Below are 21,186 nucleotides of genomic sequence, written 5' to 3' on the forward strand. Positions count from 1 at the left end.
GTGGTGCACTGGCTGGAACGAGAAATGACCCAATGGGTCCACCGATGGGGATCATTCTCAAACTGACTGCATATCAAGCAAGAGCTTTACCAGTGGGCTACGTCCTGCCCCCATTTCTTGTAGGGTTGGGGTGGGACGAATCCCAGTGGTAAAGCGCTCGCTTGATGCATAGTTGGTCTAGGATTGATCACTGTTTATGGATCCATTGGGCTATTTCTTGTTCCATTCAGTGCACCATAAATGGTGTATCAAAGGCTGTGGTATGTGCTGTCCTGTGTTGGAAAGTGCATATAAAAGATCCCTTGCTGGTAATGGAAAAATGTAGTGTGTCCGCTCTAAATACAAAAATTGCCAAATGTTTAACATCCAATAGCTGATGATTAATAAATCAATGTACTTTAGTGGTGGTGTTAAACAAAACAAACTCACTTTAATGCGAAAGTTTGTCATGCTGATTTTTTTTTGTTCATACCTAGATTAATTTATAAGAAATAACAGACAACCCTTGCAATTAAGTGTTGAATTATACTTAATAAAAATACTACAAACTAGATTATATCTTATTTTTTATTTTTTGTTTCTAAAACGACAATGTTCATTAGTACAACAATTATATAAAGTGATGTCATCTGATGTTACCTGACCATTTAATGTTTAATGTTGATCGAGAAATGAACAAAAGTCACATTGCTATGGCTGGTCTAATGGGATGCCTTTACATTGTAATGAATATAACAGAAATTTGATTATTTTAATTTGCAAAATAATTTCATGTAATTATAGATGTTGTGTTGGAAAATAACTGGATTTCTGCAATATTTGAAATATAACAGTTTTAATTTGGCAATTGTTTTCTGTTCATCTAGAGCAAGCCCATAAATGTATGTCATACCTTATCATGGCATACAATTATATTACATATTTTTGTTTTATTTCAGATTATATGTTAAATTTCCATTGTTAACAAGGCCCTAATCTAGATGGCAAAATGAGCATTTTGTTTTTTGCTGAAAATCTGCTCAAGTTGCACAAAATTATTAGCAGTAGTGAAAGGTCTAAGTCGCCATAATATTTTAGACCTAATCTGATTTCAAAATCAAAATTACTCAACAGACGTCAAGACCCCGAGTTGTTGAATGTCATAGCACATTTGGCACTTAGTCGCCATATGTCAGTCCATGTTTTTACATTGGCACCAGACTGTACATCGACACATGTCGTGCAGTTTGTTGTGACCAGTCAAACATTGTTAATCTTCGGACATTCATTTCAGTAATGCCAGAAAAGACTAATTAATACTTTGATTTTAATGCAAGGCACATTATCAGTTACTTAATAATATCATGTTTTTTAATAAAACATACAATTGTTTTGTTTAAATTTTATTACCGGTGGTAGTATTTTATATACAAATATTAGGATTAGAACCCAGTTAATAACTTGGAATGTTTTCCAATTGAACTCGGAACATGGCGAAATGTTACAAAATATACAATAAATGTTCACTTTGCCTATTTTTATCAAACTTCTTCTAAGAAGGGAGAAGTCACTTCTATTTTTTCAATTCTATATTAGGGCCTGTGTTAATGGAAAGTAAATGTTTTATCTTTTTTTTAATCTTTTAGGTGCATTTGGAACAAGAAGAGTTCATGAGACTGTTCAAAATGTCATATGAATCATTCATGAGAAAGCCAGCATGGAAACAAGTGCAGATTAAAAAAGAATTAAAATTGTTTTGAAAATTCATTAGGAGCTGCATTTAACTGATTATCTTGAAATATTGTTTTAGGATGTACAAATATTAAGAAGATGTTCAAGAATTACTTTGTCTTGAACTATTCATTCATAGTAATTGTTAATATGAAAATAGTATTTTCATTTTTTTTTCCAATAGAATTTTGGTATGAAATGCTTATTAATGTACAAATAGTTGACATTCCTTCTTTCTCAGGCATAAAATTTGTACAGAATTGACCAAAAATTCGAAATGCATCATTGATATTTTTATTGACCTGTCATACAATTTATTTTCTCACCTAACAATGATGATTGTTGTTGTTATGGGATTCATCATTCTACCATTGAACATTTATCACTGAATTAAAGATGTCTGTTGATTGAAAACAGATTTTCAGGCCTTCAGATTTCGTGGCAACAGAGGTTTTTTTCCTGTACAGTACCATGTTGGCAGCTTGCGTATAAAATCACAGAACTAAGGATTGTTACCCATTATCATGTGAAATAATCCCCCATTACCACAATTATTGAAAAACAGTTTCTAATCATAGGAAAAATTTAATGCACATTTGTTATAATTTGATCCTATGTTTCAGCGGCATTTCAATTAGTTTTGGTGATCACTGGGAATTGAGCTGAAAAAGTGTTTTCCATAAAATCGTTGGGCTTGGATTTTATTAGTATTAGAATTGTTATTCCAATATCAAATGAAAATAGTTGAAATGGAGAATTTTTTTATTTATTTATTAAAAATAAATAATAAAAAACTGGGAGATGCGGAACTATTAGATTATTTGTTGATAATTAACTGATTATATTTTTGACTAAGAACAGGAATTGTCTGTACCTGTTCCAAAATTGCTTTTATATAAGTTAACATATTTTGTAAATCATATCTTACAGTTGTTATTTTTCATTAAACTGTTGAAAAATGATAGCTAAGTAAAAAGAAATCATGACACCACAAGAAATAATTGGTAGAACTGGGACAGATTGTTCAAATCTGGAAAATTACTGGATGGAAACAAAAATGAATGTGACATATTGTTCAACAATTGAAACAATTGGAATAATGTTCAATACTTGAGTGTGTACATTTCATAGATCACCCAAAATAAATACTAGTAATTGAATTATAAATTGTTTTACCAAACTATTTTTTGGGGATATTATGATGCTTCACATTTTCATTTTGAATTACCTCCCCCTGTATAAACAAAATTAGATTATATGCTCTATATAAAGAACCAGTATTTTGAAGCTTTAAAAAATATTTTATCAGTTTTGGTGAGCTTATGGTATTTTGTCATTTTATTTCTTCAGTTATTTGTCTCAAGGCTTCTTACTTCTGCATATGTTTCAGTCCTGCTTTGACATTTTAAAGCTTTAAATCGGCTTGATTTTTTTTAGAGATTTTACTTTAATATTGTCTTGTTCCTGTTAAAGCAGAGATTAAGGTAGACCCCAAAATTATTAACAATTTGGACAATTTTGTCAAAATCTGTAGCGAAATTTAAATTTCATTTAGCCAAAGTGCACAAATAGTAGTACATTAAAAACCGGACAGTTTTATAATTGGGTTTTTGGCAATGAAATATATTTGTCACATTCAAATTAAATTTAGATTTCACAATTTGGTGACTCAACAGTTTGAGATCCTGTATTTCCTGTTGATAATTGCCAAGATAAATACTAGGCTAAGAAAATAAATGGAATGATTTTTTTCTCTAGTTTATTAATTTGCATTACCATAAAAGTGTTCGCCACTTAGAAATCACTAATTAATACCAATTTAATATTTTAAAAAAAATATTTGACATACATTTTATACTAAAAACTACTGAGGTAAAAATATGTGATGGCTATTATCGAACCTGTCTAAAATGCTTTGCTTATAACAAGTAAATGGCCATTCTCAGGAATCACCCACACTTGTAAGCATTACAAGATCCTGCATATAAGTACGGCTATCTCTGAAGGTGTGTGAGGCCCAAAGCAAACAATATGATGTGGTTGCTGTCACCTAATCTTGGACTTGTGAGTGATTTCTTATTGTGGTGATGAATAAAAACATTTACAGTGGCTCAGTGCTGATGTTCTAAGAGCAAACCAGAGATGCAGTTGTTCATGTCGGCTCCGTCGTAAGGAAAGTCTTGCAAGCAAGTCTGGGTTATATAAATAGTCATTTGGTTAAACTTATTTATTATATAACATGTAATGTTCAGTAATATATATATATATATATAGTTGTTAACCTTTCAGTGGAAACTGCTATTTCAATGTAAATGACACTCATCAGGTTAACGGTTTTTATCTAATGTTCAGTAAAATATCTTTTAAAAAATGTTCAGTCAAATAATAGTGAATACCTTCTCAGTAGAAACTGCTATTTCTCTGAAAATGAAGTCTTGTTAAAATAACATCATTGGGTGGTAACATGGTTTACAATATGTTAACTTAGTTAAATAGACTATCAAAAGGACTTTATTGGTCAGTTTTGTGGCATATTCTCGTTTTTTAGTTTAGAATAAAGTTAAAATGATGATTGTTATATACAAAATATAGACAATTTCATGCTTTTGCTAAAATATTATTGATATCTCATCTCATGAAGATGGCAATTTCATATCATACTTGTAATGTAAGCACTTCTTAGGACACGATTGATAGAAGTCGTAGTTGAAAAAAAACCCAGCAGCATAACAAATATACAAAATGACCTACATGTATTTATATGTGTAAAGATATGTTGTTTTATCTCAAGATTTAAGAGAATGATTTTTATATACATAAATTTGTGATCACAAATGAGATAATTTTTTTTTTTTTAATAACATTAAGTTAGTAAATCAAACCAAATTTGTTTTTATAAATTTTCAGATAAAAACCCCCAAACAAACAAAATAAAAATAATAATAATAAAAAACATTGGTGGATTCCTAATTAAATATAATAAATATATAAAATGTAATAAGATAATTTTGAAAATAGCAAAATAACCTTTTGAAACTGTTAATTGCTTATTAGACTTATTTGACTATATATATATATATATATATATATATATATATATATATATATATATATATATATATATAATGTTATATGTTAATGATCACAGAAACACACAAATTACTGTTGACAATTTACAATATAAACTTTTCAAGTGAAAAACAATTTTCTTTTATGATTGCCTAATACAAGATTGTGTTTGTACACAGAAAAATATCTTTGTCATATTAGTTTTTGTGCAATTTGTTTTCTATTTTTATATTGCATTTACAAAGAATATCTTTGTCTCACATTCCTCAGTGTAGATATAATTTTTATATATACAACTTATTTCACTTTATATGTATAGTTCAACAATTTATTAATCTTTGATATGTTCCAAATAATATGACCTGATAAAAACTTCTGATTCATTGGCTCATTTAAATGTTGTTTTCCCTTATATAAATGTCCATTGGCTCATTTAAATGTGGTTTTCCCTTATACAAATGTCCATTGGCTCATTTAAATGTGGTTTTATATCAGTATAAATATGTTTTTCAATGTTATGCATATTTTATGGTTGGTGAAGAGAACATTTTTGTTAACATTTTGTTTCAATATACATGTATATTGAAGTTAAAGGGGAAAATGGTTTTAAAAATGCAGAGGTTGAAATCTTTTCCTTTCTACTGGTCACCGACTTAATTTTGTCAGTTGTCAGTCTAAAATATTAATGATTGTAAACATTACTGCGTTTTTTTGTAATCTTTTCTTTTTACCATTTTTCTCATTCTTTATATCTTGAAATAGAACAATAATAGTCATGAAACGAGATAACACTTGCATCTTTATGAATCTGAATTGACTTTTCTGAAAAATATTTATTTATTGATTACTTTTAATTTTTCTTGTAATCTGTTTTGAAGGACATGATATACAGTAGTTATTTAATATTTGAATCTCAAAAGAAAATCATGTTTTAAAATTCTTTATTAGTGACATTTCTAGTCAACTGAAAATTATTCAACGACTACTATTTAATGTCTCAGAATTGTATACCTGTCTGTGAGACTTGCATAGCGAAGAAGAAGAAAACGTTTTATTTAACGACGCACTCAACACATTTTATTTACATGACGTTATATGATGTCAGACTTGCATAGCGAATAACAATAACAGTTTTCTCCGGTGTGTCTATTATAGGTTAGATATCCAAAATAGATAATATATTATTAGGTTTACAACAGGGTAAATTACTGTATATCTGTGAATAGACATCTGTAACCTCTGTGTTGCAATACCTCTGAAATGTGGTCATGGTTGGAGACCAGTGTTCTGGCATTGAATTTTATTTGAACTTTAAACTTTATTAAATCATCAGTTTTGGCAAATCCAGCATGTTTTTGGTCATCCTTGAGTTTTTAATATTTTTGCACATGGCAAGAGTCCTCATATTTTTGCACACGGCAAGAGTCCTCATAGTTTTTGCACACAGTATTTTTGCACATGCCAGCCCTCGTATGTTTTTAACATGGCTGTCGTCATATTTTTGGACAATGCAGAATAATCTGTGTATATACATGTACATGTACACTTCTAAATATATATGATATTCGAAACAAACTGCTCTCTGGTGTACATTGTTCTGGGTTACCAAGTGTCTATTATAAGATTTACGGTATATTAAAGAATCTCACAACTTGTTTACAATGCAACATTGTAAAAACATTTATGTAAATATTATCTTTTCTTAGAACTAGAATCATTTCTTTGATGGTGATCATTTCAGATTCATAAATATCATAGGTGACTATTATATTCTCAAATAAAAAGATATCAATTTGTTTCATGTTTAATAAAAAAGATATGTTAAGAACCATATTGAGACCAACATTGATTTAAATAAAAAAATAAAAAAAATAAAAATTATTTCATTAAAACAAACACATTTGGCAATGACCAAATAAACTCAATTGTTTTAATGGAATAAATAAAATTATTTTATTTTTATTACAATATAATAATATTATTGTTGAAAGTAGAGATATAGTCAGATTAAATGTAACTGCTCTATAAAATTGACCTAATTTATTCATCTTTTTAAAAGTGGACACTGTTTTTTTTGCATAAAGGTGGCTGGGTTTATTATATAGATTTTTTTTTTTTTTTGTTATTTCAGAAAAAGATATTATAGCAACATTTGATCATTCCAATATTGTTGAATAGTGTATTGTTTATGGATCCTATGACTAGTGCATTGTTTACAATATGCTTTGACTAGTGTGTTGTTTACGATTTGCTATGAATAGTGCATTGTTGATATATACTACATATATGTTGTATAATTATATAACATTTCATAGTTTTAGCAAAATATTTACATTTTCACATTGCATAATCTGGTTCCATGGAAATTGCATGCAGACAGTTGTCATGGTAATTTTGTGATTATGAATATGCTGCTGACTTTCATAATGATTGCAATCATGCTGCCAAAATAATTTCTTTTAAATCCAGAATTTCATTATTTTTATTATTATCAGTTAATTATGATCATTATTTTTCACTAGTACTACTTTACAACACTTTCATGAAGCAAGATAAAAGGAGGAAAACAGACCAATAACCAAGATAAAAGGAGGAAAACAGACCAATAACCAAGATAAAAGGAGGAAAACAGACCAATAACCAAGATAAAAGGAGGAAAAAACCCCAAACATTAATTGGCAATGAATACTTTGATTAAAAAATTAAATGATTTAGATTAAAAAGTTTGATATTATTAAGTAATAATAAGATCGAAAACACTAAAATTTCAGTGTATTTTGTTTTTGAAAACAAATTGACATACATGTTCCATTTGCTACACAATTTTATCATATGAAGCAGTGGAAAATTGTACTTGTGCAATTACCCTTGGTACTCGTCTGCAAATAGTTGTGATAGTGTTTGCTTAAAGAGGTAGTGTGTTTCTGTATATTTAAATAATAGTAGGTACACCAGAGTTATAATTTGACAGTTTTTAACACACATTTTGCGCTTTAATGTAAACATAGTTATGGTAGATTTGTATGACAAATTGACAACAATTTAGACACAAAGTGTTTATTTTGTGTATCATAACTGTTTTTCCAGATACATTTTTTTAAAACATTTAATTTGTTATTGTAGTCACCAAGGAGTATCTCTGAGATCTATATATTGTATAGTTGGAAATATTAACATTTTACAACATTGTTACTTAAAAAATGTAATTGATATTGATACCAATTTTATTTGTTGGTTTATGGGATCACCATTTTTTAAAACTTCAATGTATAAATATAAAAATAATTTTTTTTTTTTTTGCTGCAAGATTTCTAATAATTCCACCACATTCTGAAGAAGTTGCTTATTTGGTTATCACTTTAATTTTTATATTTTTTAATAAGATGTACATGCATATTGATTTAAAAATAAATTAACAAATATTTATTTTTAAAATTTTACCTGCCACCCTACATATATGTTAAAACAGTTATGGATTCAATGTTTTTTCTTCTAATTATTATTATTTTTTTTAAAAATTAATTTACCCCATAAAGTAACAGATAACAGTTGGCTAACTTTGTTCATTACATTTGAATTGTTGTATTGAATTGATGATATATGTGTATTAGTCTACTGTCGAACACAGTTATTGCTCATCTTAAAATGGCAGAAAGGTTTCACATAAAAATAAATCTGTGATTTGTGTGAACTACAAGAATAGTTATTACTCCAGTAACAACAGAATGGGTCTGTGGTTAGTTGACACAGAGTATTATGTAGATCTGAGATAATAATTATTAAACTTTTCATATAAGCAGATTTATAGTGTTGTGTTTTTCTCTTAGCTTTGGGCATTATAGCAATCGGAAACAGGTAAGATGCAGGGAGCCATTGGCCCTCCCAACTCTGAAGATATTGCAGTGGCTGCTCCAGTTGAATATTAATATATACATACATGTAGATATGGATTATTACACAAGCTTGTGTGTCGTACTAATTTTACGAAACCTGTGTCATGATTCTTGTATTGCCCGAGTGAGAGTGAGGGCAATACATAATCCTGACACACTTTTTGTAAAATCAGTACAACACACGAGTGTAATAGTTTCTTTATTATCCATAATTAATATATATTTTTTTTTTATGAATAGGCTAGTAAGGTCCATGTGAAAATGTTTCAGTTTTAACCAGGAGATGATGAAACTTCACTTTCCAAAAATATAAGTCATTTTGATAATCGGTTACACTGGGGAAGCCAAAATCACGTGAAATTATTATGACACGTGTGTGGTACTGGTTATATTTTCCTGTATATCTTGAACTGTGTTATATATCAGGGTTGATGGATCGACTGCCCACTATGAACTCGAACAGTGACTGGTTCATCAAAGTGTAAGAGTACAAGATGGGGAAGGCAACTGCCTTCCCACAGCTGGAGCTAATCTTCAAATGCTGGCAAAAACGATAGGAATATTCAGGAAAAATTAGCTGGCCTGAAACCTTTTTACCATGAAATGTTTTATTTAATGACGCACTCAACACATTTTATTTTCGATTATAATGCGTCCGACATATGGTTGAGGACCACACTTCATGGGCTACTCTTTTTGATTAGCATCAAGGTGGGTTTTTTTTTATATGCACCATCCCACAGACAGGGTAGTGCATACCACAATCTTTGATATACCAGTCGTGGTGCACTGGCTGGAACGAGAAATAGCCCAATGGGCCCACTGACGGGGATTGGTCCCAGACTGATCGCGCATTGAGTGAGCACTTTACCACTGGGTTACGTCCCTTACCCCTTTTTACCATGAATTTCCATCATTCTACCCACAATATTAGTTGTAATTCATGTAAAAATGCAGTGATTTTACAACCCAAAATAGCTGTGTGGCAGTAATGCCAATATGAATGGATGTTGTTATCCAGATTCAGGCATTTTCATTAAAATTGGGCAAAAATCAGCCTACCTCCTCCCCTCCCAAACAAAAATGGGAGCCTGTATGCATATGCATCATACTTGTGGTATGTACTGCCCTGTCCATGAGAAAGTGCATATAAAATATATACCCTTGCTACTTTATAAAAAGGAGTAGCTTATGACATGGCAGCAGGTTTCCCTTTTCTCTCAATGTCAATAATGTGCTATGCATATCACATATATGTGTGTGTATATATATATATATATATATATAACATCTTGACAGCTTTGGTGGCAGTACTCGTAACTGGCGTCACTGGTTGGGCAGGATATGCTCACCTTTCGTGAACACTTGATATCACCATTTTGACAGTGATTCATGAGTGCATATCATCACAGTTATATTTATTCCAATGAGCTCTGTCCTGTGCTAGTTTTGATTTAGTAAACTAGTCTGGGATTGGCAGTCCTCTGGGCAGTACAAGAGGGATGAAATCTTCAGTAAAGGATCTCCTCAGGAGTGGCGGTCTCCCTATAGACGAGACACTAGATGGAGAATAATGGAATCGACCACTATTTTGTGAAATACCCATTTGACTCTGCATTGTGCAGAGATGTGGCCTTCATCATCTATTACGGTTTTGTCGTTCAGGGACCTAATTCACTAAACTCGCGCAACATTGCGTTAATGCACTGCAATGCAAAAAGACTTGCAAAGCATCCTCTTTGCAAGTCTTTTAGCATCGCACTGCGAGATCGCAAAGTTGCAAGAGTTTAGTGAATTAGGCCCCTGGACCTGAATGCACAAAGGTTGTTTAAGTAAACTCTGGTTTATCCTAAACTCAGTTTAGTTAATCTACTGTTTGTGGATTAACAAAAATGGTATACTCAAGTAGTTTTAACAAAACTAAGAATAAGATAAACTATCATATAGCCTTAATCCTTAGTTTAGTGTAATGTTTTTTAACAAAGAAAGCAGGTAGTCATGTTTTATACTTATCTTTTATACTTATCTTTTATACTTATCTTTTAGACATTGTCAAGAGTACTGCTAAAGCAATACATGTCCCCACCAATTTTTCTTATCTCCTAAATTCAAGTGCCAAACATCTGTGAAAAATGGGTAAATCACCATGAAAGTTAAACTTGATCAGTGACAGTACATGATAAAGCTACCTTATAGGTAGTACTAAACCAAATAACTTCCGGCTGGGTCAAAGTTCGAGGTGCACCGAACTTTTGATAGAGAAGTGAACACCACAAGTCCTGCGATTGGTTATAAATGTGAGTGTGTTGGTTGTAAAAAAAAAGAAGATTCATCTGGGCTAAAAATGTATGCAATTTTATTTCATCTAGTACCACTGTGTCAAGTAGCCTTGTGCTTGGAACATGTATGGGGTACCTGTAAAAAAAAGTACTCGAATTTTGTGCGGAACTAGGGTAGTCATAGACGCTACCTGTTATCTCAGAAATGAGCAGCTTGACACCCACTTTTTTGTGATTCACTTTAAGGGTGAGGGGTGGTAGCATTTATATCTGTGGCGTTTATGTTGGTTGATACGTTGCAGGTAGGAGTTTTAGCCACATATGTTACTATTGTCGTCTATGGGATTTGATTTGGTAGTATACACCCTGTAGACACAAAATGAAACCTATAGTCCCTTCCAGATGGACCGGTAGGGGACTAATCATAATGATGATGATAGGTGTTCGCAAAAGGCGAGTGCATCCTGCGTTATACATAATTTGACTGATGTTAGCATACTATTTTTTTGCTTTTATTTTTATGATAAAAGAAAATCGAACTAAAAGTGTATATTGATAAGATTCCAGCACTATGTACCAGTTTGGATGCACCAAAAAATGACTGTGAGAACAATAGCACATGCATGTAGGAAGATGGGATGGTCCATTCCACATCATGCAAGTATTATTGTGCGATCAACTTTTCTCCACATGTGCAATAATAAATTCTTTGTACTGCAATGATCCAACCTTTTCTTAGGGGCAGTCCCATAACTGATCATATGGGAGGTGTCTGATCTAATGCAGGGCTTCAAGATTATGATAGCCCCACTCCCATGGCTAGTTATATTCAGTGTTGGGCTAGTAATTAACTATTATAACTAGCCCGAAGGCTAGTCAAAAAAAAATCTTATCAAATGCTGCATTTAAGTCTTATTTTGTAAATATGAATATCCTGCCCCTCTTCCCACCCCCAATATAATGGGTTTTTTAAACTCTATCTCCCTCTTTAGGTGATATATCTGATTATTACTACATGTAATAGTAAAATTGTATTTATTTAAAGTAGAGCTAGTGAATTTTTAATCATGGCTAGTATATTTTTAAAATCACTGATCCCATGGCTAGTGGATTTTTATAAAATTCTAGAAGCCCTGCTAATGACACCTCTTCGCAACCCTGTCACACAAGCTGAGCGAAAATATAATGGTGCCCAAAGACGTACACGATCTCACATTGAAAGGATATTTGGTGTTTGGAAGCAACGATTTGCGTCTTCACTACACGCTTAGGCTGAAATAAGAAACTAGCTTTGCTATTAAATTGCAACTGTAGTGTTGCAAAACATTGCTGTAAATACATTAGAAAAGATCAGACTTTGAGGGAGACTTAGCCGAGGACCCGCCAAATGATCATGTAGCTATGGAACCCGTGCAAGGTGTGAGAATATGTGCGAGGTTAATTGCAGAACATTTTGGTGGCAATGAATCGGAAAGAAACACCTTCTTCCCACTGGGTGGATACTCTTCCCCAAACACCCTCTCCATGTACGGTCCTGATGCATATTACAACAATGTATTAATAAAATATATACAATTAATGTGACAATTTGACGGTATAGAACATTCAGAAACACAACCCATGTCACCAGTTTCATGTTAAACCACCGTTAAACCTACCTATGAGTAGGTTTAATTTAATCAACTCATTTGGGGTTATTTGTTCCACAGTTTAGGCTAAACCATCTTTATGCAAACGGACATCTAACACCGGTTTAACATTAACCAACAGTTTACATTAAACCGACTGTATGCATACCAACAGTGGTGTAAGTGTAAGGTTATCTCTGGTTTAAGCTAAACTCCCACTAAACAACCGTTATGCATTCAGACATCTAACACCGGTTTAACATTAACCAACAGTTTACATTAAACCGACTGTATGCATACCAACAGTGGTGTAAGTGTAAGGCTATCCCTGGTTTAAGCTAAACTCCCACTAAACAACCTTTATGCATTCAGACATCTAACACCGGTTTAACATTAACCAACAGTTTACATTAAACTGACTGAATGCATACCAACAGTGGTGTAAGTGTAAGGCTATCCCTGGTTTAAGCTAAACTCCCACTAAACAACCTGTATGCATTCAGACATCTAACACCGGTTTAACATTAACCAACAGTTTACATTAAACCGACTGTATGCATACCAACAGTGGTGTAAGTGTAAGGCTATCCCTGGTTTAAGCTAAACTCCCACTAAACAACCTGTATGCATTCAGGCCCAGCTGATCTTTAATGTAGATCACACAAATCTCATACACAGCTGTAGTGCTAGGTTTAGGACAGTTCACATTTTAATTCTCAATTGTATGATATTTTAAACCTTAAAAAAAAGAAATATATATATATTTTTTTTTTTTTTACTAAAAACCTGTGTAGTACTGTTATAACATTTTAAAACATATTACAATTAAATATTTTATTAAACTTAAGACATTTCACTCATGATTTAATACATATACATAAATGTGTGTACAATAGGATGGATATTCATCTACAAAAATAAGTTACATGTATATAACATATACATACATATTACCGCATATCGTTGTCTATACAAGATTTACATCTGTATATATATATATATATATATATATATATTTAAAATACTATATGTCATTTGTTGAATACAGATGTACATGGTGTGATAATTAAAAAGAACTAGTAACACAATTATCGGCTATTTGTTTACCAATATTTCCTCTACATAATACACATCAATATGAAGAAATTTAAGTGTTTTTTGTATCTTTTTATTTCCACACAAGTCTTTGAATTGCTTAAATTTTGGCCAATGTTTTCTTTATACATATTCATAAAGGCAAATGTCATTACAGATTTATTCCATATAGTAACAAAAGACACATTTTATCACCACACACAAAACATATCATTTTAGTGCCTGTATTAAAATTCCATAAAGAAAGAATTTCACCAGGCTGAACCGACCCCCACCTCAACTATTATCAGAATGCTGGTCATTTTGACAATTCATGGAACTCTATTTACAGGAAGCTGAATTTTTTTTAATTCTTCATATGCATGAAAATAAAAGTACTGTTCATACCAAATACATGTATTTCCAATGAAATTATTAAAGACATGTTGGTTTTAAGCTGAAAGTTGTTTTGGAATGTAATGTGCTTTTAATGTGTATGTGTGATCGCCATGGATCTCCAGTGTTTGTTGAATCTGCCATGGTCAAGGTAACTAGTATGTACTGGCATCATTAGTGTACATTTTGGTGTGTAAGTTATTGCCGTGAAGCAGCCAATCCATATCCAACATTTATCGAATACTGCCATGTGTAAGACAATTAGTATCCAATGGTATCAGTAGTGTTAATTTTAGTGAATGGTTTGGACTTGGTGTGTAGGGTGTCAAGATGGAGCAGCCAATCGATCTCCAGCCTTTCTAGAATACTACATGGTATGTCATATTATAAATCTCGCACAGTATTTTCACCAATAGATGTTTAAGAAATATTCCATATCACACACATCATGTCAATAATATTGTACATTTTTAACTAATGTTTATATCACATTGATCTTGAACAGCTGTAATGCTGGGTTTTAGGACGGTTTGTATTTTAAATACTGTTGAAGCTCACTGTTCTGATTATTTTTTTCCTAAGATCAGTCCAAAATAACACAAATTAAAAAGTACGTCAATCTGTTTCGGATTTTCTTTTTTCAAAATCCAACATCAATCCATTAACAATTCACACATATTTATAAGTAATATTTCCAACAATTTTCTAAGATTTTTTTGTTTTATATCACAGACCGTTTTCACCATCAATCGCACATTTAAAAGAACTCGTTATTCATTGTGTTGCACACCACAATAGACTCGGGATAAATAGTGTCTGCTGGTTGTTACCAGTAACCCTAATAAAAAGAACATGAAGAATGATGTCCGACTTCCAAGTCTGGGCAGTATGGTGATGTTCAGTGTTCAAGCTGTGCCAAGCTCAGTTTGGCACTCTGACTGGTGTTCGATCGCTTGGGAAGAGCAACAAATCGCGGTCGAGATGTGATGCTGAACTCGCCCCCGAAGGATTCGGCCATGATGTTTAAGATGGTGTTTTCAAAAATGGACTCCACAACGTTTCCAAAGTCAGGTGATCTGAAAAATAAAATCATAGTTTGAAAACATTAAACAAAATATTTAGAAGTTTTAAAGAAAATATTTTAATGTTGTGCACTATTTTTGAAATGTTTAAACAAATATTTAAAAGTTTAAACAAAATATTTAAATGTTGTGCACTATTTTTGAAATGTTTAAACAAATGTTTAAAAGTTTAAAGAAAATATTTAAATGTTCTGCACTATTTTTTAAAATGTTTAAACAAAATGTTTAAACAAAATCTTTAAATGTTTAAACAGTCTATTAAATGTTTAAACGCCATCTTTTAATGTTGAAACAAAATTTCATTATGGTTAAACAAAATCTTTACATATTTATATACCATATTGAAATGTTTATACACCATCTTTAAAAGTTTATACACCATCAGTAATTTTATTTTATTTTTTAGTCTGTAAATGTTTAAATTATATCAATATAAAGAGTACAAAAAAAGCTGCAACAAAAAGGAGATTTCAATGTTTATTTTTAATAAATAATAATTTGAATTTTGTATTAGAAATATATTATCTTGTCATATAGATTGATGGATTAGTTGAAATTCTGGTTTTACTGGCACTGGTCCACCAGAGAGATTTAAAAAAAAAAGAAATATTTCTGCCATCTCGGATCCTGTTGTTCAACAAATGTTCCACTGATGGAGAGGCAACGTGTTGGCACAACTCACTTTTTAATGAAGTTCTTCCGTTTGAGCTTAGTTTCTGAGTAAATCTCTTTGGCTGGTACCTCAGACCGTGACTTTGTGGAGGACGGTACAAGAAGAGATCGGGCCGACGAGGTCGCGCCAACACTTGGAGACTGCAACATAAACACACAATACTTAAAATAATAAAATATTTTTAAATATATTCCATAATGCTTTTGGGAGTAGGGGTGGTGATCAATCATTTAATCAAGAAAGACAAGTTATTCCTCTTCTTTTTTTTTTCTTTTTTTTTTAGTCAATGAAAATGTTTATGGGCTGAATTTTTAGAGCCTGTTTTTGACTTACATACATGTAATCACATGCACCTGTATTTACATTGCTTAAACACCTACACTTAAAGGGACATTCCTGCGTTTGCTGCATTGTAAGATGTCTCCGAGTAATAAAATATTTCTACGATTAAACTTACATATTAAATATATTTTCTTGTTTAGAATATCAGTGTCTGTATATTCAATGTGTTTCTGGTCATCTTAATATTTGTAAGAAGTCCAAACTGGATTTCGTCTTCAAATAATTTTGTACGTACAAAAAAAATTATTTTAAGAAATAAACTGACATTTAACCTAATACAAATATTAGAACGATCAGAAACATGTTTAATATACAGCCACTAACATTTTATGCAGAAAAATATATTTGATATGTAATTAGAATCTTTAAAAAATATAACATCTTACAAATTGCAGCAAACTCAGGAATGTCCCTTTTGCCTGGTTATTTCCAGTTAACGGGTCTGCATGTTTTAAGACCTGTTTTCCCATAACATAAATGAAGTTTCGACTACTGACAAAATGTATTAATAATAATTTCTATTCAGTTATATGCATGTTTTTATGTTTATATCCAATTAAGTTCAAGCATACTGTCCTGGGCACACACATCATACATGTAGGTTGTCTGTCCAGGACAGTGGGTTAGTGGTTAGCTATTAGTGATTATTTGTGCCTTATTTTGCATGTTACTAATTGCTGGTCATATTCAAACGCGACCTCTGCAAGTTGGTTTACTACAAAAAACATGAAACCGTTCAAGCTTCTTTATTTTGAATGGGTATACTGTTGTGTTATATAAAGACAGATTTAGAATTCCGCATTGTTGCATGGTCTTTTTGGCCGTAATGCCCTCAAAAAATCTCCATCGGTCTAGGCCAAATGGCCTTGCGGTCAAATTAGCCGAATTTGAGGCCTACAATAATAAGCAAAGCAACTCCTATGGTACACACCTTTACCTGCCCAGAGTCTAAGCTCACACTGGACAGACATCTTCTGTCACTGTCGCTGCCTTCCGGGCTTTCTTGAACATCACTAGTCTCCTCTGCAACCTCCCCGCCTGCCAGGGCCAACTCGACCGTAAGTGGGGCATGGTGTGGCGACACTGGCGATACCAGTGATGCCATCGATATCACTGATGGTGGCACCGACTCTGGACTCGAGCGGAACTGGCAGAAATAGGGAATTGGTTCGACGATCACTTTCTTCACAGCCTCGCAAAACGTTGAGTCGTCCAGCAGACCTCTGAAAATACAACAAAAGGCTTGTGTGATGACAACTCAATAAATTGTTTACAGCCCGTTTGTACTGAAGAAGAACAGATATGAAATGGGATGAAACTATGTTGAACAATGCCAAAATTCTAAGACACAAAAACATATTACTTATTTTTAAAAATATTTCTGACCCGTAACATATAAATGCACAGACAAAAGGATTATATTCAGTCTTTAATAATAAAGTAAATGATATTGTTTTTGCTTTTGTCTCAGCAAAACTGGATTTACTAATTAGTGATTAAGGCTACAAACATATTTTACTTCTTTCAGAATATCCATGATTTCTTATATCTTTCGTAAGCTAAAAGTGTTATCAGTCACTCAATGAAAATAACACATTTTAGAGTGAAAATTTCAATCTGTGAGAAAACCAGGCCAAAGTTGACGATAGGAATTCAATCATTGTCATTTTAAGTAATTAACACAAAGACAGTCCAGTTTTGAAAATTAATTTAAATAATATATAGAGGATATTTCATGTTTTTTGTCAAATATGATTTATATCTCATCGAGTGAAGTTTGCAATCATATCTCACGAGTCGCGCTTGCGTGACGAGTGTGATATGATTGCAAACTTCACTCGGTGAGATAAAAATCATATTTGACAAAAAACATGAAATTTTCTATTCATTATAAAACTTTTGGCAATTTACTTTTATTTTTAAAATGCCAGCAGCAAAATAGTTCCGGCTTTCTTACAGTGAAGATAACACTTTCTACAGTGACGATAACACATTTTAGAGTGAAATAGAGCCGCATATATTTAACCTGCATTTTAAACAACAAAGAAATGGTTGTTTTATTCGAACACCACCACTAGAGCCCATTGATTTATTAATCATCAGCTATTGGATGTCTAACATTTGGTAATTTTGACAAAAAGTCTTAGAGAGAAAACCCACTACATTTTTTCCATTAGTAGCAAGGGATCTTTTATATGCACTATCCCACAGACAGGATAGCACATACCACAGCCTTTGATGTACCAGTCATGATGCACTGGCTGGAGCTAAAAACTCCGACAACATTACTTACCTCAGAACGTTACTCAGCACAAGACCCACTACGTTCGCCTCCGCCTGCTTACAGCTTAACGTCGTGGCAGGTTTCTCCTCTGATTTCTCAGTAGATTTCTCCTGACTTTCACTCAGCACTCTAGAATGAAACACGAATTCAGCAGAATGAAATGTCTCACCTATCATAAACTTAATGGGTATTCAGTGTAGATGATAGTTGTATCCATAGACATTTATCTCAATGCATGCAAAAAACCCAACCCCAAAACCCCACCAACAGCTTAATGAATTAAACATTTTTTTAAAAAGTAAAATTTTAATTTAATTAATTTTAATTTTTGTAAAACATGCATTGAGATGAACATTCATAGAAGTAACTTTAAACCAAGTTTCATTGATGTACATGTAGGACTTATAGTTTATAAGAAATGGAACAAAATGTGAAATTTTAATGCCAAGCTAACTGTGACAGTTAACAGTTAATTAATATTGTTTTAAAAAACCCAAGGTGATGAATAATGCATGAACATTTAAGGACAATGATCCATATGAGTGACCAGTACCTGTCAATATAGAAGTTGTTGTACTCGTCTGGGAAGTTGCTCTGGAAATCCTCGACGTCGTGGGTTCGAACCGTCAAGCCGAGGTGGAGAAGGAAGGGGCGTGGCAGTACGGGTTTCACCCACAATTCCTTCTCGGTTTTCTTCCTTTGTTCTTCTGCACACTTCTCTTCATCAGCCGATTTCACCTGGATGGGCGGCAGTGTCTGTACAAGCAAAATAATACATCAGATTATTTAGATTCTCTGTTAATGTGTGTGTGATAATAAAACTCATATGGGATATGACCGGTGTGTGGCATGGATATCCACAAGAAACAAGTCTCTATCATGTCACGGTTGGACAGACAAGGACTGGGATGTGGATGTGGACAGCGAAAGAATTTGAAAGATAGGAAGGAGGAGTTGCCAGATCGGTAAGAAATGAGATGGCATTAAAAGGAGAGAAAGGAAAGGGGGCAGTGGGATAGAAACCCCCCACAAAAACCCCAACCCCAAACAAACAAAAACTGAAGAAAAAAAACAAAACACATGGCAACAGAACTAGCATGTTGCATGAAAGTATATGTACAGTGTAATTGATGAAGGTGGGAAAAGTGTGTTGTTAATCAAGTTGAGTGTGTCAGTAATAAAGTTAAGTGTGTTGACAGTAACTGTGAGTAAAGCTACATTTCTATATGTACGTTTTCCCGTGTACATATTGCATGAAGCCACAAATTCATATCCATGTTCATTGTTTCCATACCTGTGTGTGTATACCCATCCATGAAGGCAGAATGACAGAAATTAATTTCAACAGGACACAGTATGAACATTGGTCACTTCAGACTTGGATTTTGATGACGACGCTTTCTTCTGTATGATGTCATTTCTTGTGGGATTCCAAGCTTCCTTGATCATGTATCCATGTTGATCGTTTCCATACCCGTGTGTGTATACCCATCCATGAAGGCAGAATGACAGAAATTAATTTCAACAGGACACAGTATGAACGTTGGTCACTTCAGACTTTGATTTTGATGATGACGCTTTCTTCCGTATGATGTCATTTGTTGTGGGATTCCAAGCTTCCTTGATCATGTATCCATGAAAAATCGTCAAAAATTCACGAACACGGATCACGCATGGTTTAAGATATAGCACGGAAACACAGACATATTTTGGTAATTCACGGATTTGTGTATTCATGGAAAATGGTCAGGAAAAAGGTATATCTGGAAATGTAGCTAAAGACAAGTGAGTTACCTTGTATCTGGTGAGCTTCTCTGATCTACAGCTTCCTCGGCTGCGTTCCCTGGATGACAGATGAGAGTCTGGTCTTGTCTAGAGAAAAAAAATAATACATGCATATATATATATGATATCTGTATAATACCCTAAGCCATCATTTAATGACACCCAAGTACATCATTTAATGACATCTCAAACCATTGTTTAATGACTTGATATTTAATGATACATGTACCTGTGCACAATTTTAATGACATCCCAGCCCATTATTTGCCATCTCAGTACACTGTATAACACCATAAGCCATCATTACTTAATGACACCTAAGTACATCATTTAATTACATCTCAAACCATTGTTCAAAGACTTGATATTTAATGATGCCTGTGCACAATTTTAATGACATTCCAGCCCATTATTTGCCATCTCAGTACTCTTCATCACCAATTATGCACATGAGTATAAACAAATTTCTCTCTAATTCTCATACACTGCACTATGGAAAACAAATGTCCCTAGAACTGAAGTAGATTTTAATCTTACGATTTCCACTTCATTTGGAATTCTTTTGTCTGCATCCAAGTCATCTTCGGTGATAATGAATTCGACCTTCTGTCTCTCCTTTTCGTCTTCCCATTCCTTCAGCTTCCGTCTGTACTCTCCCATCTCATATTCATCCGTAACCTGAGTATAGCAATGTTCAATGTATACAAAATCTCTTCATTCTTCGGCTTCCATCTGTACTTCCCCATATCAAACTCATAAGTAACCTGAGTATATAACAATCTTCAACATACAGAAAATCTCCCACCATCTCAAACTCATCCATAACCAAAGTATATAACAATCTTCAACATATAGAAAATCTCCCCATCCCTGAGTTTCTATTTGTACTTCCCCATCGAACTTATCCATAACCCAAGTATATAATGATGTCAAAATAAAATAGAAAATCACCCACTCTCTCAGTTTCTGTT

At 32.7% G+C, this 21,186-nt stretch overlaps 2 protein-coding genes across 8 annotated transcripts in view; one reads left to right on the plus strand and one right to left on the minus strand.

Moving 5' to 3' along the window:
- The window catches only part of LOC121387641 (advillin-like), an 82,728-nt gene extending 78,175 nt beyond the window's left edge, over window positions 1–4,553 (plus strand). For all 7 annotated transcript variants that reach the window (XM_041518818.1, XM_041518814.1, XM_041518815.1 and 4 more), the window contains one exon: window positions 1,626–4,553. In XM_041518818.1, the coding sequence (XP_041374752.1) occupies window positions 1,626–1,739 (114 nt within the window). In that variant the 3' untranslated portion in view covers window positions 1,740–4,553. The remainder of the gene's footprint in view (window positions 1–1,625) is intronic.
- An 8,845-nt stretch (window positions 4,554–13,398) lies between these two features.
- Window positions 13,399–21,186, minus strand: part of LOC121387396 (cilia- and flagella-associated protein 65-like) — a 53,521-nt gene continuing 45,733 nt past the window's right edge. The window contains exons 37-43 of the mRNA XM_041518499.1: window positions 20,753–20,893; window positions 20,225–20,302; window positions 18,984–19,186; window positions 18,440–18,559; window positions 17,078–17,369; window positions 15,814–15,944; window positions 13,399–15,125 (exon numbers count right to left, since the gene is read on the minus strand). Coding sequence (XP_041374433.1) covers window positions 14,948–15,125; window positions 15,814–15,944; window positions 17,078–17,369; window positions 18,440–18,559; window positions 18,984–19,186; window positions 20,225–20,302; window positions 20,753–20,893 — 1,143 coding nt within the window. The 3' untranslated portion in view covers window positions 13,399–14,947. The remainder of the gene's footprint in view (window positions 15,126–15,813; window positions 15,945–17,077; window positions 17,370–18,439; window positions 18,560–18,983; window positions 19,187–20,224; window positions 20,303–20,752; window positions 20,894–21,186) is intronic.

Source organism: Gigantopelta aegis, chromosome 13 (assembly GCF_016097555.1).
Source record: "Gigantopelta aegis isolate Gae_Host chromosome 13, Gae_host_genome, whole genome shotgun sequence".
Lineage (NCBI taxonomy): Eukaryota > Metazoa > Mollusca > Gastropoda > Neomphalida > Peltospiridae > Gigantopelta > Gigantopelta aegis.